The 24204-nt window shown below is 37.4% G+C and overlaps 2 protein-coding genes across 4 annotated transcripts in view; one reads left to right on the forward strand and one right to left on the reverse strand.

Annotated features, from left to right (window-relative positions):
* Positions 1 to 24204, forward strand: part of LOC113656605 — a 202459-nt gene that overhangs the window by 32979 nt on the left and 145276 nt on the right. The gene's annotated exons all lie outside the window — the stretch shown is intronic.
* LOC113639322 lies at positions 4138 to 24174 on the reverse strand. 3 transcript variants are annotated; one of them, XM_047819944.1, is made up of 9 exons: positions 21460 to 24174; positions 17905 to 17988; positions 17447 to 17785; positions 16715 to 17020; positions 15794 to 15934; positions 15605 to 15636; positions 15464 to 15526; positions 14681 to 14783; positions 13638 to 14561 (listed from the first exon to the last, which is right to left on the reverse strand). In XM_047819944.1, the coding sequence occupies exons 1-8, from the start codon at positions 21476 to 21478 to the stop codon at positions 14694 to 14696; spliced, it is 1074 nt and encodes a 357-aa protein (XP_047675900.1). In that variant the 5' UTR covers positions 21479 to 24174; the 3' UTR covers positions 13638 to 14561; positions 14681 to 14693. The 3 variants fall into 3 exon arrangements, with proteins under 3 accessions (XP_047675899.1, XP_047675901.1, XP_047675900.1); XM_047819945.1 differs by lacking the exons at positions 13638 to 14561; positions 14681 to 14783; positions 15464 to 15526; ... (1 more) ...; positions 15794 to 15934; positions 16715 to 17020 and adding exons at positions 4262 to 4404; positions 4518 to 4617; positions 5827 to 5866; positions 5997 to 6140; positions 6950 to 7264 and having other exon boundaries at positions 21460 to 22199; XM_047819943.1 differs by lacking the exons at positions 13638 to 14561; positions 14681 to 14783; positions 15464 to 15526; ... (1 more) ...; positions 15794 to 15934; positions 16715 to 17020 and adding exons at positions 4138 to 4404; positions 4518 to 4617; positions 5997 to 6140; positions 6950 to 7264 and having other exon boundaries at positions 21460 to 22048.

The raw sequence follows: 24204 nt of genomic DNA on the forward strand, positions 1-24204 counted from the left end.
ACTCTGTTTATCCACGGCCAACGTGAGGAGAACTCTATGCAGAGTTAATCCACGGAAGGCTGCTGGACCAGATAACATTCCTGGCAGAGTAATGTGCAGAACAGCTAGCGGATGTCTTCACTGACATATTCAACATTTCCCTGAGCAGCACCATTGTCCCTTCGTGCCTCAAGACTACCACCATTGTTCCAATCCCAAAGAAGTCTACAGTGTCCTGCCTCAATGACTATCGTCCCTTTGCAATCACACCCATCGTTATGAAGTGCTTCGAGAAGCTTTTCATGAGGCACATCAAGACCAAGCTACCACCCTCACTGGACCCCCTACAGTTCGCGTATCGTCCAAGCCGCACCACGGTGGATGCCGTTGCCACGGCCCTTCATTTAGCCCTCACCCCCCTGGACGATAAAGACACTTATGTACAAATGCTGTTCACAGACGTTAGTTCAGCATTCAATATAATCATCCCTCAGCACCTGATTGAGAAGCTGAGCCTGCTGGGACTAAACACCTCCCTCTGCAACTGGATCGCAGACTTCGAGATCGAGACCTCAGTCAGTCCGGATCGGGAACAGCATCTCGAGCACCACCACACTGAACACTGGAGCTCAGGTCTGCTTGCTTAGTCCACTTGCACAAGGGCACCTCAATCGTGGTATTGCTGGCCTGAGACTCGAACCCACAACCTTAGGGTTAGGAGTCAAACTCTCTAACCATTAGGCCACAACTTCCCCCATGGACATTTACACCACATGCTGCATCCACAAAGCCAACAGCATTGTGGATGATCCCACATACCCCTCACACACACTCTTCGCCCTCCTGCTGTCTGGAAAAAGGTACAGAAGCATTCGGGCCCTCACGACCAGACTGTGTAACAGTTTCTTCCCATAAGCCATCAGACTCCTTAATAACTGAAACTGAACTGTTCTGAGCACAACATACACACACATCAACTGTATGGACTGCACAGACCTACACCAAATATACACACTTCCAATATACATCCATCAACCTGTTTACATGCTGTTTACATCCATCAAACTGTTTACATGCTGTTTTGCACACTAACATATCTGTCATTTTGCACATACTGTACAATATTTCTGCTTTGAAACTATGTTCATTCTAGTATTACTGCATGCAATATTGTTTTAACATACAGTATTTACACTGGTCGTTCGGCACTGTTTCTGTTTATTGTCTTTTGTGTATTGTATTTTTTGTATTGTCTTGTATTGTCTGCACTGTCTTTTATCCTGCACTGTCTTGTCTTGTCTTTTTTATCTTTGTTACGATCCCGAGTTAAGTCTAGGGAGTTCTCAGAGTCAGCAACTAGTGATGACCAATGTGGCTGTGAGTGGATGGAAAAGACTAACTGGTTCAGTGTGATATTTACTATAAATTGCCGACAACAGTAATGACATATGCAGACACAATGTTTGTGGTCAGTTTTTTCTTTACTGTACAAAGTGGTAATTGTATTTAAATAATATATATATACACATATATACAAATGGTTTGTACTTCTACAACGGGTGTGACTGAAAAATCGGTGGTGCCAAAGAAAAGAAACAAACAGAAAGTCAAAACCCACTTACCTAACACTACTTTATATTAGTCACACTCATCTACAAACAAAAGTGAAATCAAAAACAAAAACCACTATACTTCCCTCGCTAACTAGAATACAGGGGGAGGCACCGCCACTTAACTGAGGTCTCTAGACATGAAAGTATACTACGTGATGTACAATGTATGAGCACGCTCCTTCTTACTTCTTCCAGCCCCGTACGTAGAACAGTATTGTACACCAACAACATAAATCGCAACAGCAAAATACACAGTAGATAATTTTCCAAAAACTCTCCAACAACTTTTTTGGTCACGGACTTCTTCCAGGGCGGTGTCCGTACACTGCATCTCCGCCCTGCACCGACCGGTATTGGGTAAACCGCATCGCGCTCACGCAGCCAGTCTGCTGTAACACAAGCAATTAAAACACACCTGCAAAATACGTGCCTTGGCATGTAACAATCTTGTCCTGCACTGTGTACACTAGGTTGTGCAGTTGCACTTTATGTGGCTAGGACTAACTTACTAAGTCCTTAGCCCTGTCTTTGTTCTATTTAACACCAGGATCCTGGAGAAACATTGTCTCATTTCACTGTGTATTGCAACAGATACTGTATATATGGTTGAAATGAGAATAAAAGCTTCTTGACTTGGAAGAAGAAGAGAACATGTGGTGTGTTTGAGGAAAGGAAAGTAAATGTCCATGTTGCTGGATAAATAATCTGTAATTAAACACATGCTTTGAAGTATGTATGCATCTTTGAAATGTATTGAAGTAACTCAGATAATCATCCCAGTGACCACAACACATCAAACATTAAGGTGAATGAGTGTTTCTTATTGTTTTGTTTTGTTTCCTAAGGCGTAAGATCTACAACAGATAATGTCAGGTTCCTCTCCTAGTGGCACAGACTTACACACACTGGACACATCATGTGTGTTGTGGTTCTTTGGAATAATCCCTCTTTCTTTGCTCTATTTGTGTGTGTTGTTGTAACCCACTCAAATAATTGAACTCATGAAATAACTGATGAATATTTCTGTCACTATCTCTCATACATGAGAATAAGTGTTTCTTATTTACTGTATGCTTATGTATTTGTTCTCTTTTTCTACCTAATGCATAGCATGTTTAGTCATGTAAAATACACACACAAACACACACACACACCTATATATATACACATGTATATATATATATATATATATATATATATATATATATATATATATATATATATATATATATATATATATATACACACATATTAAACACAGGACAATACTGATTTATTCAACTGATTTATTCATAAATTAATTGGTTCCCTCAATCAATCACGGAACATGGCATTGACCTCTTCAAGATTTTTTTCATCAATGCAGTAGGACAAAAATGTTTCCATGCCCTCTTGACATTGAAAAATAAACATAAAGTCATCCTTTGCCTCAGGAAATTCATCACACATGACCCTTTTGAGGGCCAATTTTGAACCAATTAATTTATGAATAAATCAGTTTTGTCCTGTGTTTTTGTAAATGTAAACACACACACATCTGTATTTCCCAAGTGATGTGTAACATATGTAAACTATAGTATCATTTTACTACATTTTCTCATACATTTTATTTTGTGTCACATATTAACCTTAAAAAAATTATACATTTTATTGATTGCTTACGACAACAATGCCATAAAAACAAGTTAGAATAAGCAAACTTGCACACAAAACAGACATTAAACGAGCAATATTATTAATTGTTGAAAGGCAGACAAATAATAGTTGCAAATCATAAGACTTGCAAATAAAGTGCTATGACAGCGGTAAGGATAGCGTTAATATTCGAAACTGCCGTCGGTGATGACAGCAAGTAACGTCATTTCACACATGCGCGGAACCGATCGTGTTGCTGTACGGATCGATTAGCGACAATGCGTCAACTTAATCCATCCTCGTGAATCTTTGTCTAAATAAAATCCTGAACTGCTTCATTGTGTTAGGTATGCAGCATGTGTTCTGTAAGCTGGGACTGTTTCATCACAGCGTGATTGTTATGGATTTGGGTCGATAAGGATGCGATACTGTGGAATTCATACAGATTAACTGCGCCCTCACAGGACTATAACTACAATTTGTTTCTTCAATGTTAGGATTACCTCAATTGGGAACTTTGGTACTTCTACATTTGGTTATGGACTGTTTGGGAGATATATATACATCTCATACTGTATGCATTTACATTTACAGCATTTGGCAGACGCCCTTATCCAGAGCGACGTACATAAGTGCTTAAATCTCTAACATTGAATACATTAATGCTGCTCACTAGGTTACATACTCAAGATACCAAGAGTTTAAAACATTTGTTCAAAGTTACAATGAAAAAGAGTCAAGGGTTTTTTTTTATGCAAAAGATAAGGAAAGAAGTGCTAGTTGAAGTGTTTCCTGAATAAGTAGGTCTTCAACCGCCGCTTGAAAATAGCCAGTGACTCGGCTGTCCGGACCTCTAGGGGAAGTTCATTCCACCACCTCGGTGCCATAAATTTGGGCACCCTTGCCATTTTGTTGATTTGAATATCTGTAACTAGTTAGCAGTGATTAATTGGAACACACAATTGGTTCGGTGAGCTCATTAAGCCTTGAACTTCATAGGCAGGTGAATCCAATCATGAGAAAAGGTATTTAAGGTGGTTAATTGCAATGGAATGCTCTGCAGTAAATCAGAAGATCCTGACATGGTGATGAAGCTCCAGAGATGAACGTCAGCTCAGTGGTGCAGGGATGAAGTTTAAGATGATCTGAAATCCATGATGAGCTCAGAGCAGAGCATCTGAGAGAGGAAAGGAGAGGAGAAGGTGGTGAAAAATGTAAAAAAATAAGTTAAAAAGTTCATCTCTAAAGAAAAGAGATATAAAAAAGAAATAAATAAATAATTGGTGCCACCTTGTGTTGGTCATTAACTCTGTGGTTGTGTGTCGACTGTTGGTTACGTCACACTGTCGGACGTTGTGTTGTACTGAACACTGTGATGTCTGTTTCCATCCTGTAGAGAGATTCAGATTCAGATGATGAAGAAACACTGAACAGTTTTTTTCTGTTTATTGTCTAAACTTTGACATTAACTGCACTGTTCTGTTTACTGAATTCTGTTCACTTACATTTATTAGAATATTTCACACTTTTCTTGTCACATTACTAATTTAATCCCCTTAAACACTTGGTTTATTATTGTGGCTTCATATTAGATTAATAACTTATAATAATTCCTATAAATAAATAATATTAGTGTAAGAGTCAGAACACTTCAGACTGAGTGTGTGATGGTGACTGAAAAAAACAGGACAATGTTTTTACTTTAATGTAAAAGTCCAGTTTTTTCTCTTTGTTCCTAACACATAGAACCTGGAAAATAGTGAATAAATAATACTGATGTAAGTCATGACCTCAACACGAGTGTATTATGTGACTGAAACAGGTTTGTTTGTGTTTGAACCTCGTCTCAGTCATTTATAGAAATCCCACAGAGTCCCTTCCCTCCATCTCAGTCTGAACTTTCACCTGCACATCAAGATCATTCTCTGTGCTCAAAAAAACTGCTCCATGAAAAGGAAACAAAAATAACACAGAAAATAAAGTACCACAGAATGTCCAGAAATATAAAGTTTTAAAAAGAACAAAACTTTGAGGCTTCTTCTGACCAAAGTTTCTGTAATGTACCTTTAAAATGACATTGACCCAGGGAGGGTTGCCATGTTTCTGTAAACTCCCCACATGAACTACAACCAAAATCCAATGATGTTTTTTTTTTATTAACAACAAAAAAGTGGTCACATTCATTCATTTATTCATTCATTTTCAACCGCTTATCCGAACTTCTCGGGTCACGGGGAGCCTGTGCCTATCTCAGGCGTCATCGGGCATCGAGGCAGGACACACCCTGGACGGAGTGCCAACCCATCGCGGGGCACACACACACACTCATTCACTCACACACACCACACACTACGGACAATTTTCCAGAGATGCCAATCAACCTACCAATCATGTCTTTGGTCCGTGAGAGGAAACCGGAGTACCCGGAGGAAACCGCCGAGGCACGGGGAGAACATGCAAACTCCACACACACAAGGCGGAGGCGGTAATCGAACCCCCAACCCTGGAGGTGTGAGGCGAACGACTAACCACTAAGCCACCGTGCCCCCTAAAGTCGTCACAATTTAATTTAATTTATTTTATTTGAATGTTTTCGTACCTGTCACTGGAGTTTGTGGCACGTCTGAGACATGAAGGTACTGATAATGATGATTTTCCGTTTTCAGAAACATAAGATAAATATTTCAAAATTATATTAGACAATAAATTTAGACACATGATCAACACAATTACCATACAATTTAAAATAACAATTTTAACCAGTTTTACCTTTCACCCTGCTGTAGTACACAGACACACAGATGATGATGATGATGATTACGATCCCAACATATAAAATAATCCAGTTGTTCCCTCCAGTCTGGTCTGAGTCTGAATCCTCTGATGAAGATCCTCCCTTATTAACACTGTTCTCTAAAACACACATTAAACCACACAGAGATATCAGTACAGTGCTGAGGAAAAAACGTGTCCTCAAAGAAAATCTATCAAACATCAGACTACATTTACTGATATTGTTCAGTGTTTTTCAGCCATACATGCAGATGATGTCATCACTGATCCTTAAATAATAATCAGTGTTGTGCTGCTATAATAATATGAAGTGTTTTATTAAAGTTTATCCAGGAACAATAAGAGATGTTTTGAACTGGAGCTCACACCAGATTAAGAAAAGCCCTGTACTTTAGACACACCCCCTTGTCATGTCATTAAAATCTAACCAGGTTCCTTTTTCCATCCTAATGTACTGCTTTTTCCATGAAACCCTGTTCAGAGTGAAAGGATCACAAACACTGGGTCACTTTCATTTATTCTACATTTATAATGTTTTAATCAACTGGAAATGGAAAGTGAAGATATTTTATCAATGTCAGGTCAGAGTTATTGGTTAAGAACCATTTCAGTACTTTATCAGATCACAAGGCTCTTAGATGAGGATTGAGTGTTGATTATTGAGAGGAAGTGACTGAGTGTGTGCTGAAACAGTAGTGAAATACAGGACAGGAGGTGTGTGTTCTCCTCACTCAGTCTAACACAGCCATGAAAAGCTTTAGAATGATCTGGGAACATTAAACTGTGTAGTTCTCTCTCAACCAGGACTGAAAAACACTGACATCTACAGGAAACATGCTGCTCAAGTCACTCAGTAACTTTCCAGACATTTTAAACTTTGTGTACTGATATGTGTCGTACTCAGTATCGTCTGAGATTAATCCACTTACCAACAACTGACAGTTTAACCTTCTGGACCAAGACAGATTCCTGTGTGTCTGTAATTAACATGGCGCTGATGTAGATTTCTGTATCAGTAACACTGATGTTCTTCATCACCAGGGAACAGTTTCCTTTAAGCAGCTCGTCCTCAGGAACGTCCACACGACCCTCATATCCTTCACCCACATATGAATCCTTACCCTTTCGCTCAAACACAGTCTTCTTACCGATAAACCACTTAATGTAAGGAGTTTTGATGTACAGATGACTCCAATCACACGGGAGGACAACTGTGGAACCCACTGGAGCTGATATCTGAAAACCTTCAGAGACACAGAAAAACCTTTTAGGAAATGATCTGATGTTAGGAACTTTATATTTTTATTTCTTTTATAGAAACTGATTGTTTTGTTGTCCTGTGAGCTTCATATTTGATCACTTGTTCTTGTCCACATGAAAGTAAAAGTTTTTTAATTGTTGCTGCAGGATCTCAGTCCTGATGAACATCTCTAATCTCACCCAGATGACCTCTGAACCTTTCTGACAAACTTTCTACAAATAAAATATTGTCTGTGTCTTATTTATGTCTGTATTTGTGTATTTTTCTAACACATCATCTGTTAACTCTAAATAAAGTATTGATTCCTCTCTATAATAGATGTTGTTATTGTTCCTTATTTCCAGCTCTGTTATCTGAGACACTGTGACTTCTATAATTAGTCAATATTTTACACTGAACAGTTTACTCACCATCGACTGAGAGTGTAACAATGTTAATGACTTTCACACGGTTATTGTCCACATAATCCACTCTAATGGCTTTGTAGATTTGGTCATCAGTAATTCTGACGTTCTTCAACACCAGGGAACAGTTTCCTTTACGCAGCTCGTCCAGAGGAACATCCACACGTCCTTTATATCCTGATCCTGAATATGTACCATTACTGCTTCTCTCAAACACAAGGTCTTTATTGAACTGCCACCTAATAACTGATGTTGGTTTGAACTCTTCAGTCAGTTTACACGGCAGGATGACTGTGGAACCCACTGCAGCTGATACAGTAACCAGAGATTCTGCACTGTCTGTGGGAGAAACATTACAATCTACAGGATTTGTAACATTTGACAAAACATTGTTGTGATATTTGATTCAATAGAAGGACACTTCTGTCTTGTTGGTGTTGTAGAACCTGGTCACTCACCCACACAGGCACAGACCCATAAGATGGAAATATAAAGGAGGGACATGATGTCTGGAAGACTCTTGTGGAGTGTTGGCAGATTTTCTGAAACAAACAAACAGAGACATGTTATAAATAAAAGCTACAGAACAGCTGACTGATGTCACACACACTTCTATAGCAGTTAGCATGTGTTTAACTCTTCAGTGAATCCAAATATTTACAAATGTCTCTTAATTTCACTGGTTTTATTTTTCAGGCCGTATTAAAAAATTTTTAAAAACTGCTTTGTTGACCTGTATAGTGTGACCTCAGTGGGTAAGACATGGTCTACTGATCAGAAGGTCATGGGTTTAAATCCCAGCAATGTCACGCTGCCTTTGCTTTATGTTTGATCATGACACTTAACCCTCAACTGCTCATTTGCATGATGAGATAAATGTTAGTTGTTCTGGATCAGAGCGTCTGCTAAACGCTGTACAGGGATCAGGATACGAGTTTTAGTGTTTTTACTGAGTATCAGATTAATAAGAGACTCATTACATCATAAACTCAACCTGAACTCACTGCTGAGAACTAAATCCAATCAGCCTTCACTAAACAATGCTAGGAGCTAAAAATCCTGCTCTATCACTACATTACACCATTTCTGCTGATTTACTTTATACACAGAAATCTACCTTTTAGTTTACATATGAACACGTGACTGAGTATAACACGTGTACACAATCATTGATTGTGAATATTGAAATAAATATTGAATTTAAATGTATTTTATTTTAGTTAGTTAGTTTTTTTTTTAATGTAATTCTAAAGATCATGATGCTCGTAATTCTAAAGATCATGATGCTCTAAATTCTAAGATCGTGATGCTCTTGTAACATTAAAATAAACCGTGTTTAATTTTTTTGTCGCTCCAAATATGCGTCATAACTGCCAACTTGTGAAATCCGACACACAGAAGCAGACGCATTTTTGGTTTGCTGCAGCCGGCAAGTTAAAGTTTTGATGTCATGCAGGACTGTCAGGTGTCACGCATTGAGAGTGACAGTCACGCATTTCGGTCTTTTCTCATGCTCTTCCACCACACATGGTATTTCTCATGCAGAAAAACTTTTTGAATATTTATCATATATTTAATAAACCGCAGCACCAAAATGTATCAGTCCGCGCCACTGTCTCTATGGAACCGAGTCGAGTCAGTTCCTAGTCGAGCCTGACACTTATCAGCCAATCAAAAAAGAGAAGCTACACAATAGCCAATCAGAAAATAGCACTATCTGGGTAAGATTTAACGCAATAACCAATGAAAAAAAAATGGGGTTGCCGGGGGTAGGAGATGTCACGCTTGCCTGTCTTCAAAACTTGAGAGCCCTGGTCATCAATATGAAGAGGACTCAATTATACATTGAACATTTTATTTGAAAGTAACCTTTAACCCAGCGTCTTTTTTGTTAAGTTTAGTTCAAAATGTTCAAAATATTTTTGTTTGCCTGCAGAAATAAAATTTCGTTTACTCGGTAGCAGTTCTTTGATTTCATAAATGCAATACACTACAGTTTTTTCTATACTTTCCATGAAGGTAAAAAACGATATATGCAGTGTTATCTTCATTTTAGATGTCAAAAGGGTTTTGTGGCTCCCTGTGTTTTTTTTCTGTGCGAAACGGTCCAAATGGCTCTTTGAGTGTTTAAGGTTGCCGACCCCTGGTCTAGAACATACTGTAGGTCACTAACAGGCGGATCAAGTCTGTGCATTCCTGAAGTAAACACTGCAACTCAACCGTGCAAGACAGATGTGAGAGAATTAGAGTAAAGTTACACATGAAAGAAAGATAGCGATACATGTAGAAAACAAAGGGAGAGAAACAGACGAGTGAGACGGAGAACGGGAGAGAAACAGACGAGTGAGATGGAGAAAGGGAGAGAAACAGAGGAGTGAGACGGAGAAAGAGAGAATAAAGAACAAATGGCGCTCTCAAAAAAAAATTAAAGTGGGCAGCGAAAACATTTAATCCAGAAAGGACAGACTGATTTCTGTTCACACTTCCCACTAAACCAGTGTGTCTCATATGTACAGAAACTGTGGCACTTATTAAAAGTGACAATGTGAAATGCCATTATGAGTCAAAACATAAAGGTTTTGAACAAACATATCCACTCAAATCTGAAGACAGCGTCCCTGAGACAGCTTTCCCAGGTCTGAGGAAAGTAGCCCTATACATCCTGACCATGTTTGGCTCTACATACAACTGCGAGGCAGCTTTCACTACAATGAACATAATCTAAACTAAATATTGTTCCAGGGTCATTAATGAGCACCTCCACATGTGTATGAGAACGGCCCTGACTCCATTCAAGCCCAGATTTAACATCCTGCCAGACTAGAGCTCAGTTCTCTCACTTAGATATAAAAGAGAAAGATAACATGGACTTCCTGATCTAAGAAGGAAACAGATTTCGTAAATTTGGAGGTGTTTTGTAGGAGTGGGAAAAGATAAACCTCAGTTGCTGTGTGTCTTTATTTAAACATACACAATTTTCACATTTTATTTATTTTCTCTTATTTTGAAATGTAGCCCTACTTTTATTTATTTAATGAGAGAATGTTATACATATTTACAATCATATATATGTTCAGTTCTATGTTATGTGACAATAAATATTGTCAAAAGGTTTTTGAATTGTACTGAATTTATTTGATTTGACAGGTATTGATTGCTTGCAGATGTTGATACAACTACTAGGCTACTTAAATACATATCACACTAACTAGTTAGACATTATGATCTTCCGGTCCTTTGCTTCAAGAAATTTTCTCTTATTGGACCTCATTACATTTTAGTTGAATATCTCTGGTCTAGAACATTAAACTACTGACAGAACAGAGCACAGATTTAGATAAATGTAACCCACAATATGAATTAGTGATGTCACTGGAAACAGAATTTAAATGGGGATCTTTTATTCCAGACCACATCTTAAGTAGTGCAGCGTTGTTTATGCAAATCTTGTGATATTGATGTAGAAAAGTTAAAGCTTATGTAAAGTTGTTGAAAATCAATAAATTCTGTTTATCACATCAGAAAGGTTCTGTCTCTTTCCCCCAGACACAGCAGTAAGAAATAAATCACAACATTATCTAACACAGACAACGGTATCAGCTAGACAACGTTCACCTGAAAACACACAGAGGGAACATGAAGCACTTTTCACCCTGTTCATTAAACAAGATGATTACATGTTAATAACACTGGTATAACAGAATTATACACTAAACTGTCTCAGTATGAAGCACTTTGAAAGACTACAACGCACGCACGAAAAAACAAAAAAAAAAAGTAAAATAAAATCGCTCTTGGATCAAACTGATAAATAATTTTCTTTACCATCGACGACATGTCCTGCATTTTAACGTAATTTTTATTGTTTATTTATGAAAGTAAAAATGATACTTTTAGTAGTTTTAGGGTGCCTGAGATCACAGACAGAGGGCTGGGGCAACCCTAAAAGGCCTACAGTAGAACCGATCCTGTTTCATCACTTACGTTTATTTGCAAAACAATGCCAAGTTTTTTCCACCAGAAATCTCCAGAAATCAGCAAAATACACAGCAAATAAAATAACAAAAATCGTGAGAGAGAAGAATTCAAAACTCAGCTTTACCTGAGAGACAGAAGAACATTTCCAGTGTGAATTTAATGTCCTGCTGCCATCTGTTTCGTGTTACAGCATCATGACTGCAGGAAGCTTTTACTTTCTCTTTATTTCAGTCTGATTACTTAAAGATTCTGTGAAGTTTCTTGTCTGTAGAATCTCAAACATTAAACAGTGACTACAGACGGACGGTCTTCAGGCCTGGTCCAGTTGTCTGGTATGAACATTCGGAGGATTATAAAGTTAAAAAAAGATTAAATCTGTTCTTATGTCGGTGTCCGTCCAGGTTTGTAAAACTGCGGTTAATCCAGCTATAAAAATAAATTTCACTAATACATGTTATTTAATCCACATGTTCTTTACAGAAACACGGTCAAAGTATCAGCGCCGCACCCTGCAGGATGGACTGGAAATCTGTTCAAGTCCTAATGTAGCGTGTCTGGAACAAACACCGTCACCCACAAGAACTACTCAGCGATGAGATCTGGCACTTTTAATCTGTTAATAAGGAGAAATCATCAGATCGAACGGAGTAGCAGCTCCTCCAACTCTGATATACACAGTGTTGTGTACAGGAAGGACCTCAGAGCGCATGCGTCCACCAGCCTCGTATAGTGTGACTGACGCCAAAAACATGACGTATGATGAGAAACACCCGGATGTGTCCAGCTGATGCCACTTACTCACCAAACAAATACTCAAAGAAAAGTTGCTCTACATTTTTATATATTTAAACAAAAATGATAAAAACAAAATTTTGTGAAGTTTATCACTTTATCTTGAATGTACAAAATGTAACATTAATATATAAAAAAAAGAAAAAAAAACTTTATTACAGAAATACATAAATTAGAGAAAAGGAAAACTCAAAACAAAAATCCAGTCACAGTAATATTTATACCAGTTACATCCCCCCTGAACTTCACAAATTTTGACTACAGGATAAAACACACTGGACTCAGACCAACTGTTATTTGAATTTTGTGCAACAGAATGTTTCCCACTCACAGGGAAGGTAAGAACAGCAGGTTGATCAGACCCACTGCAATCACCAGCAAATGGTGCCTTAAACACCTGTTACAACCGTCAAGGGGACGATCGAAACAGAATGGGTAAATGGATGTCTTTATACAGAGATGTTATAATTCACAATCTTTTATTTAAGGGTGGACAAGGATTTTAGGCTTCAGAGGAGGACAAGGCCAAAATAATAAACAGAACAATCTTCCAAACACCTGTCTCTCTCTCTTACTGAACTGAAAAATGGAGAAAAAAAAACCCCATACATTTCTTCTTACCAAACTCCCGCTCACAAAAACAATATAATAAAAGTTTCGAAAATAACTGGCGTTGCTCCCCCTACATACCTTGTCACCATGTTTTGGGAAAAGGTGTATAATGAAATTGGCTGGCTAACAAGTCAAAACAGAGTCTGTAATCGTAGTCTATATCAGGCATGGGTCAAGCACAACCAGTTGAAATAATAAACATAAACCAAAACAAAACTCACAAGCTCAACACACTCGGAATACAAACTTTCTCTCTAAGATGGGACAATCAAAAATGACTGAAAAGGGTTAACATTCAGAGAATATAGCATACAAATAGACAATGCAATGAACACAAAGCAAACACAATTGCACAAGAGGCAAAGAGGCCACAATCAGGGATCCAGACAGGCCTTTTATCTGGAACAGGTGGAGATTATAACCAATCGGAGGTGTCCTCCTATTAACTCCGGAAACCGCCTTCCTGAAAACACCAGAGGACAGCATTTCATTTGTAGATGAAACTTCATCTCGGATCCAAACAACAGTAATCCAAACCAATGTGCTGTGAAGTCTGAAAATCAGCTTCAATCGTCTTCACACGACTGTTCTAGGAAGAGCACGAGGATGTTTAGACATCGTTACTATGACTTTAGATATCATTACATTCCCAAAAAAATCAGACAATACTGTCAGTGAAGAATGAAGAATATTTCTTATTGATAAAATAATAAATATTGTTTACTGTAAATATTTACATATAAATTCTACATTTAATGGGGCTTCATATAATCAATATATTAAACAACCATAAGACATGTACCATTTTACTCCCATCAAGTATTTCTTAAATACGTTTTTCACTGTAAAATATGCATACAGGCCAAAACAGCATCAGTTCCAGTACTCAAAGAAGTAAAAAGTAATGGAGATGTGACAAAAATAAAGGCTTCATCTTCTAAATCTGTTAGCCACTAGCACCTATCTCCTATGCAGTACACACTCTCTCTCACACACACACTTGCACACACTCATGCACGCATACTATTATTTCTTCTTATTATATTTTAAAAAAGTAAAGATTTAGTAAAAAAAAAAAAAACACCCCTGTAATAAAACTTCAGTAACAGTACATGATATTAATTTATATTACTGAGAGGAGCTGAACCCAGGTTCCTCCTCAACTACAAAGTTCCTGCACATGACTTCAGCAATTGTACATACTGTGTCCACTGCTGCAAACAAACCACATCAAAATAAAACAACAAATAAAAATATAAATGTAAAAATTAAAGCTGTTCACAGTTAATTATTTAGTTTAACATCACATGACCAAGACCAAGTCAGGTTAGATAGAAGAGTAACTGATGGTCCATGATGTGTGATCTGAGAGTTCTGCAGTAAATCAGAAGATCCTGACATGGTGATGAAGCTCCAGAGATGAACATCAGCTCAGTGGCTCAGGGATGAAGTTTAAGATGATCTGAAATCCATGATGAGATCAGAGCAGACCATCTGAGGGAGGAGAGGAGAGGAGAAAAAAAAACTTTATACCATGTAAAAATGCCAAAGTTCATCTCTATAGAAAAGAGATATAAAAAAAGAAAAGAAAAGAAATAAATAATTGGTGCCACCTTGTGTTGGTCATTAACTCTGTGTTTGTGTGTTGACTGTTGTGTACATCACACTGTCGGACGTTGTGTTGTACTGAACACTGTGATGATGTCTGTTTCCATCCTGTAGAGAGATTCAGATTCAGATGATGAAGAAACACTGAACAGTTTTTTTCCTGTTTATTGTCTAAACTTTGACATTAACTGCACTGTTCTGTTTACTGAATTCTGTTCACTTACATTTATTAGAATATTTCACACTTTTCTTGTCACATTTCTAATTTAATCCCCTTAATCACTTGGCTTATTATTGTGGCTTCATATTAGATTAATAACTGATAATAAATCCTATAAATAAATAATATTAGTGTAAGAGTCAGAACACTTCAGACTGAGTGTGTGATGGTGACTGAAAAAAACAGGACAATGTTTTTACTTTAATGTAAAAGTCCAGTTTTTTCTCTTTGTTCCTAACACATAGAACCTGGAAAATAGTGAATAAATAATACTGATGTAAGTCATGACCTCAACATGAGTGTATTATGTGACTGAAACAGGTTTGTTTGTGTTTGAACTTCGTCTCAGTCATTTATAGAAATCCCACAGAGCCCCTTCCCTCCATCTCAGTCTGAACTTTCACCTGCACATCAAGATCATTCTCTGTGCTCAAAAAAACTGCTCCATGAAAAGGAAACAAAAATAACACAGAAAATAAAGTACCACAGAATGTCCAGAAATATAAAGTTTACAAAAAAAAACTTTGAGGCTTTTTCTGACCAAAGTTTCTGATCTTGTCTAATGAACCTTTAAAATGACAGTGACCCAAAGTAGGCAGGGAGGGTTGCCATGTTTCTGTAAACTCCCCACCTGAACTACAACCAAAATCCAATGATGTTTTTGAAAAAAGTGGTAAAAAAACTTTTTTTTATTTGAATGTTTTCGTACCTGTTCAGTGGAGTCAGTGGCACGTCTGAGACCTGATGATAGATGATGATTTTTTGTTTTCAGAAACATAAGAGAAATATTTCAATTATAATATTACACAATAAATTTAGACACATGTTAAACACAATTACCACAAAAATTCTCTCTGATTCTTTCAGACATTAAACCTACAATTTCAAGCTGTTTTACCTTTCACCCTCCTGTAGTACACAGACACACAGATGATGATGATGATGACGATTACGATCCCAACATATAGAATTATCCAGTTTTTCCGTCCAGTCTGGTCTGAGTCCTCAGATGAAGAACGAGTCTCATTAACACTGTTCTCTAAAACACACATTAAACCACACAGAGATATCAGTACAGTGCTGAGGAAAACGTGTCCTCGAAGAAAATCTATCAAACATCAGACTACATTTACTGATATTGTTCAGTGTTTTTCAGCCATACATGCAGATGATGTCATCACTGATCCTTAAATAATAATCAGTGTTGTGCTGCTATAATAATATGAAGTGTTTTATTAAAGTTTATCCAGGAACAATAAGAGATGTTTTGAACTGGAGCTCACACCAGATTAAGAAAAGCCCTGTACTTTAGACACACCCCCTTGTCATGTCATTAAAATCTAACCAGGTTCCATGAAACCCTGTTCAGAGTGAAAGGATCACAAACACTGGGTCACTTTCATTTATTCTACATTTATAATGTTTTAATCAACTGGAAATGGAAAGTGAAGATATTTTATCAATGTCAGATCAGAGTTATTGGTTAAGAACCATTTCAGTACTTTATCAGATCACAAGGCTCTTAGATGAGGATTGAGTGTTGATTATTGAGAGGAAGTGACTGAGTGTGAGCTGAAACAGTAGTGAAATACAGGACAGGAGGTGTGTGTTCTCCTCACTCAGTCTAACACAGCCATGAAAAGCTTTAGAATGATCTGTGGGAACATTAAACTGTGTAGTTCTCTCTCAACCAGGACTGAAAAACACTGACATCTACAGGAAACATGCTGCTCAAGTCACTCAGTAACTTTCCAGACTTTTTAAACTTTGTGTACTGATATGTGTCGTACTCAGTATCGTCTGAGATTAATCCACTTACCAACAACTGACAGTTTAACCTTCTGGACCAAGACCTCTGTGTCATTCATCATGGAGCTGCTGTAGATTCCTGCATCATAAACACTGATGTTCTTCATCACCAAGGAACAGTTTCCTTTAAGCAGCTCGTCCTCAGGAACGTCCACACGATCCTTATATCCTTGACTCTGATTTACATCTTTACCCTTTCGCTCAAACACAGTCTCAGAATCGATAAACCACTTAACATGAGGAGTTTTGATGGACAGATGACTCCAATCACACGGCAGGACAACTGTGGAACCCACTGGAGCTGATATCTGAAGAGCTTCAGAGACACAGAAAAACCTTTTAGAAGATGATCTGATGTTAGGAACTTTGTTTTTATTTCTTTTATAGAAACTGAATGTTTTTGTTGTCCTGTGAGCTTCATATCTGATCACTTGTTCTTGTCCACATGAAAGTAAAAGTTTTTTAATTGTTGCTGCAGGATCTCAGTCCTGATGAACATCTCTAATCTCACCCAGATGACCTCTGAACCTTTCTGACAAACTTTCTACAAATAAAATATTGTCTGTGTCTTATTTATGTCTGTATTTGTGTATTTTACTAACACATCATCTGTTAACTCTAAATAAAGTATTGATTCCTCTCTATAATAGATATTGTTATTGTTCCTTATTTCCAGCTCTGTTATCTGAGACACTGTGACTTCTATAATTAGTCAATATTTTACACTGAACAGTTTACTCACCATAGACTGAGAGTGTAACACTGTTAATTTCTTTCGCTTCCCCAGTGTTATTTTCCACATGCACCATTATAAAGGATTTGTAGATTTGGTCATCAGTAAATCTGACGTTCTTCAACACCAGGGAACAGTTTCCTTTACGCAGCTCGTCCACAGGAACATCCACACGTCCTTCATATCCTGATCCTGAATATGTAACATTACTGCTTCTCTCAAACACACGGTCATTATTAAACTGCCACGTAATATTTGATGTTTGTTTGAACTCTTCAGGCACTTTACACGGCAGGATGACTGTGGAACCCACTTGAGCTGATACAGTAACCAGAGATTCTGCACTGTCTGTGGGAGAAACATTACAATCTACAGGATTTGTAACATTTGACAAAACATTGTTGTGATATTTGATTCAATAGAAGAACACTTCTGTCTTGTTGGTGTTGTAGAACCTGGTCACTCACCCACACAGGCACAGACCCATAAGATGGAAATATAAAGGAGGGACATGATGTCTGGAAGACTCTTGTGGAGTGTTGGCAGATTTTCTGAAACAAACAAAGGAGAGACACGTTAGAAATAAAAGCTACAGAACAACTGACTGATGTCACACACACTTCTATAGCAGTTAGCATGTGTTTAACTCTTCAGTGAATCCAAATATTTACAAATGTCTCTTAATTTCACTGGTTTTATTTTTCAGGCAGTATTAAAAAATTTTTAAAAACTGCTTTGTTGACCTGTATAGTGTGACCTCTAAGACATGGTCTACTGATCAGAAGGTCATGGGTTTAAATCCCAGCAATGTCACGCTGCCTTTGCTTTATGTTTGATCATGACACTTAACCCTCAACTGCTCATTTGCATGATGAGATAAATGTTAGTTGTTCTGGATCAGAGCTTCTGCTAAACGCTGTACAGGGATCAGGATACGAGTTTTAGTGTTTTTACTGAGCATCAGATTAATAACTCGTTACATCATAAACTCAACCTGAACTCACTGCTGAGAACTAAATCCAATCAGCCTTCACTAAACAATGCTAGGAGCTAAAAATCCTGCTCTATCACTACATTACACCATTTCTGCTGATTTACTTTATACACAGAAATCTACCTTTCAGTTTACATATGAACACGTGACTGAGTATAACACGTGTACACAATCATTCATGTAGAAAGAAGGAAATCATCAGATTTTATACAAACACATGAATTTGTACAGAGTTAATTGTGAAGTTTGTGATATTTGTGATAAGGTTCATCAGTGTGAATAAAGGATCAGTGATTGTGTTTATCACACAGAGCAGAGTCTAGACCAGGGGTCGGCAACCCGCGGCTCCGGAGCCGCAAGTGGCTCTTTCATCCCTCTGCTGCGGCTCCCTGTAGATTTGGAAAATAAATATTGAATTTAAATGTATTTTATTTTAGTTAGTTAGTTTTTTTTTTATGTAATTCTAAAGATCATGATGCTTGTAATTCTAAAGATCATGATGCTCTAAATTCTAAGATCGTGATGCTCTTGTAACATTAAAATAAACCGTGTTTAATTTTTTTGTCGCTCCAAATATGCGTCATAACTGCCAACTTGTGAAATCCGACACACAGAAGCAGACGCATTTTTGGTTTGCTGCAGCCGGCAAGTTAAAGTTTTGATGTCATGCAGGGCTGTCAGGTGTCACGCATTGAGAGTGACAGTCACGCATTTCGGTCTTTTCTCATGCTCTTCCACCACACATGGTATTTCTCATGCAGAAAAACTTTTTGAATATTTATCATATATTTAATAAACCGCAGCACCAAAATGTATCAGTCCGTGCCACTGTCTCTATGGAACCGAGTCGAGTCAGTTCCTAGTCGAGCCTGACACTTATCAGCCAATCAAAAAAAGAAGCTACACAATAGCCAATCAGAAAATAGCACTATCTGGGTAAGATTTAACGCAATAACCAATGAAAAAAAAATGGGGTTCCCGGGGGTAGGAGATGTCGCGCTTGCCTGTCTTCAAAACTTGAGAGCCCTGGTCATGAATATGAAGAGGACTCAATTATACATTGAACATTTTATTTGAAAGTAACCTTTAACCCAGCGTCTTTTTTGTTAAGGTTAGTTCAAAATGTTCAAAATATTTTTGTTTGCCTGCAGAAATAAAATTTCATTTACTCGGTAGCAGTTCTTTGATTTCATAAATGCAATACACTACAGTTTTTTCTATACTTTCCATGAAGGTAAAAAACGATATATGCAGTGTTATCTTCATTTTAGATGTCAAAAGGGTTTTGTGGCTCCCTGTGTTTTTGTTTTCTGTGCGAAACGGGTCCAAATGGCTCTTTGAGTGTTTAAGGTTGCCGACCCCTGGTCTAGAACATACTGTAGGTCACTAACAGGTGGATCAAGTCTGTGCATTCCTGAAGTAAACACTGCAACTCAACCGTGCAAGACAGATGTGAGAGAATTAGAGTAAAGTTACACATGAAAGAAAGATAGCGATACATGTAGAAAACAAAGGGAGAGAAACAGACGAGTGAGACGGAGAACGGGAGAGAAACAGACGAGTGAGATGGAGAAAGGGAGAGAAACAGAGGAGTGAGACGGAGAAAGAGAGAATAAAGAACAAATGGCGCTCTCAAAAAAAAATTAAAGTGGGCAGCGAAAACATTTAATCCAGAAAGGACAGACTCATTTCTGTTCACACTTCCCACTAAACCAGTGTGTGTCATATGTACAGAAACCGAGGCACTTATTAAAAGTGACAATGTGAAACGCCATTATGAGTCAAAACATAAAGGTTTTGAACAAACATATCCACTCAAATCTGAAGACAGCGTCCCTGAGACAGCTTTCCCAGGTCTGAGGAAAGTAGCCCTATACATCCTGACCATGTTTGGCTCTACATACAACTGCGAGGCAGCTTTCACTACAATGAACATAATCTAAACTAAATATTGTTCCAGGGTCACTAATGAGCACCTCCACATGAGTATGAGAACGGCCCTGACTCCATTCAAGCCCAGATTTAACATCCTGCCAAACTAGAGCTCAGTTCTCTCACTTAGATATAAAAGAGAAAGATAACATGGACTTCCTGATCTAAGAAGGAAACAGATTTCGTAAATTTGGAGGTGTTTTGTAGGAGTGGGAAAAGATAAACCTCAGTTGCTGTGTGTCTTTATTTAAACATACACAATTTTCACATTTTATTTATTTTCTCTTATTTTGAAATGTAGCCCTACTTTTATTTATTTAATGAGAGAATGTTATACATATTTACAATCATACATATGTTCAGTTCTATGTTATGTGACAATAAATATTGTCAAAAGGTTTTTGAATTGTACTGAATTTATTTGATTTGACAGTCAGGTATTTATTGCTTGCAGATGTTGAGACAACTACTAGGCTACTTAAATATATATCACACTAACTAGTTAGACATTATGATCTTCCGGTCCTTTGCTTCAAGAAATTTTCTCTTACTGGACCTCTTTAAATTTTAGTTGAATACCTCTGGTTTAGAACATTAAACTACTGACAGAACAGAGCACAGATTTAGAAACATGAAGCACTTTTCACCCTGTTCATTAAACAAGATGATTACATGTTAATAACACTGGTATAACAGAATTATACACTAAACTGTCTCAGTATGAAGCACTTTGAAAGACTACAACGCACGCGCGAAAAAGCAAAAAAAAAAAGTAAAAGAAAATCGCTCTTGGATCAAACTGATAAATAATTTTCTTTACCATCGACGACATGTCCTGCATTTTAACGTAATTTTTTTGTTTATTTATGAAAGTAAAAATGATACTTTTAGTAGTTTTAGGGTGCCTGAGATCACAGACAGAGGGCTGGGGCAACCCTAAAAGGCCTACAGTAGAACCGATCCTGTTTCATCACTTACGTTTATTTGCAAAACAATGCCAAGTTTTTTCCACCAGAAATCTCCAGAAATCAGCAAAATACACAGCAAATAAAATAACAAAAATCGTGAGAGAGAAGAATTCAAAACTCAGCTTTACCTGAGAGACAGAAGAACATTTCCAGTGTGAATTTAATGTCCTGCTGCCATCTGTTTCGTGTTACAGCATCATGACTGCAGGAAGCTTTTACTTTCTCTTTATTTCAGTCTGATTACTTAAAGATTCTGTGAAGTTTCTTGTCTGTAGAATCTCCAACATTAAACGGTGACTACAGACAGAAGGTCTTCAGGCCTGGTCCAGTTGTCTGGTATGAACATTCGGAGGATTATAAAGTTAAAAAAAGATTAAATCTGTTCTTATGTCGGTGTCCGTCCAGGTTTGTAAAACTGCGGTTAATCCAGCTATAAAAATAAATTTCACTAATACATGTTATTTAATCCAGATGTTCTTTACAGAAACACGGTCAAAGTATCAGCGCCGCACCCTGCAGGATGGACTGGAAATCTGTTCAAGTCCTAATGTAGCGTGTCTGGAACAAACACCGTCACCCACATGAACTACTCAGCGATGAGATCTGGCACTTTTAATCTGTTAATAAGGAGAAATCATCAGATCGAACGGAGTAGCAGCTCCTCCAACTCTGATATACACAGTGTTGTGTACAGGAAGGACCTCAGAGCGCATGCGTCCACCAGCCTCGTATAGTGTGACTGACGCCAAAAACATGACGTATGATGAGAAACACCCGGATGTGTCCAGCTGATGCCACTTACTCACCAAACAAATACTCAAAGAAAAGTTGCTCTACATTTTTATATATTTAAACAAAAATGATAAAAACAAAATTTTGTGAAGTTTATCACTTTATCTTGAATGTACAAAATGTAACATTAATATATAAAAAAAAGAAAAAAAAACTTTATTACAGAAATACATAAATTAGAGAAAAGGAAAACTCAAAACAAAAATCCAGTCACAGTAATATTTATACCAGTTACATCATCCTCCCTGAACTTCACAAATTTTGACTACAGGATAAAACACACTGGACTCAGACCAACTGTTATTTGAATTTTGTGCAACAGAATGTTTCCCACTCACAGGGAAGGTAAGAACAGCAGGTTGATCAGACCCACTGCAATCACCAGCAAATGGTGCCTTAAACACCTGTTACAACCGTCAAGGGGACGATCGAAACAGAATGGGTAAATGGATGTCTTTATACAGAGATGTTATAATTCACAATCTTTTATTTAAGGGTGGACAAGGATTTTAGGCTTCAGAGGAGGACAAGGCCAAAATAATAAACAGAACAATCTTCCAAACACCTGTCTCTCTCTCTTACTGAACTGAAAAATGGAGAAAAAAAACCCCATACATTTCTTCTTACCAAACTCCCGCTCACAAAAACAATATAATAAAAGTTTCGAAAATAACTGGCGTTGCTCCCCCTACATACCTTGTCACCATGTTTTGGGAAAAGGTGTATAATGAAATTGGCTGGCTAACAAGTCAAAACAGAGTCTGTAATCGTAGTCTATATCAGGCATGGGTCAAGCACAACCAGTTGAAATAATAAACATAAACCAAAACAAAACTCACAAGCTCAACACACTCGGAATACAAACTTTCTCTCTAAGATGGGACAATCAAAAATGACTGAAAAGGGTTAACATTCAGAGAATATAGCATACAAATAGACAATGCAATGAACACAAAGCAAACACAATTGCACAAGAGGCAAAGAGGCCACAATCAGGGATCCAGACAGGCCTTTTATCTGGAACAGGTGGAGATTATAACCAATCGGAGGTGTCCTCCTATTAACTCCGGAAACCGCCTTCCTGAAAACACCAGAGGACAGCATTTCATTTGTAGATGAAACTTCATCTCGGATCCAAACAACAGTAATCCAAACCAATGTGCTGTGAAGTCTGAAAATCATCTTCAATCGTCTTCACACGACTGTTCTAGGAAGAGCACGAGGATGTTTAGACATCGTTACTATGACTTTAGATATCATTACATTCCCAAAAAAATCAGACAATACTGTCAGTGAAGAATGAAGAATATTTCTTATTGATAAAATAATAAATATTGTTTACTGTAAATATTTACATATAAATTCTACATTTAATGGGGCTTCATATAATCAATATATTAAAAAACCATAAGACATGTACCATTTTACTCCCATCAAGTATTTCTTAAATACGTTTTTCACTGTAAAATATGCATACAGGCCAAAACAGCATCAGTTCCAGTACTCAAAGAAGTAAAAAGTAATGGAGATGTGACAAAAATAAAGGCTTCATCTTCTAAATCTGTTAGCCACTAGCACCTATCTCCTATGCAGTACACACTCTCTCTCACACACACACTTGCACACACTCATGCACGCATACTATTATTTCTTCTTATTATATTTTAAAAAAGTAAAGATTTAGTAAAAAAAAAAAAACACCCCTGTAATAAAACTTCAGTAACAGTACATGATATTAATTTATATTACTGAGAGGAGCTGAACCCAGGTTCCTCCTCAACTACAAAGTTCCTGCACATGACTTCAGCCATTGTACATACTGTGTCCACTGCTGCAAACAAACCACATCAAAATAAAACAACAAATAAAAATATAAATGTAAAAATTAAAGCTGTTCACAGTTCATTATTTAGTGTAACATCACATGACCAAGACCAAGTCAGGTTAGATAGAAGAGTAACTGATGGCCCATGATGTGCGATCTGAGAGTTCTGCAGTAAATCAGAAGATCCTGACATGGTGATGAAGCTGCAGAGATGAACATCAGCTCAGTGGCTCAGGGATGAAGTTTAAGATGATCT

The sequence above is a fragment of the Tachysurus fulvidraco genome, chromosome 10 (genome assembly GCF_022655615.1).
Source record: "Tachysurus fulvidraco isolate hzauxx_2018 chromosome 10, HZAU_PFXX_2.0, whole genome shotgun sequence".
NCBI lineage: Eukaryota > Metazoa > Chordata > Actinopteri > Siluriformes > Bagridae > Tachysurus > Tachysurus fulvidraco.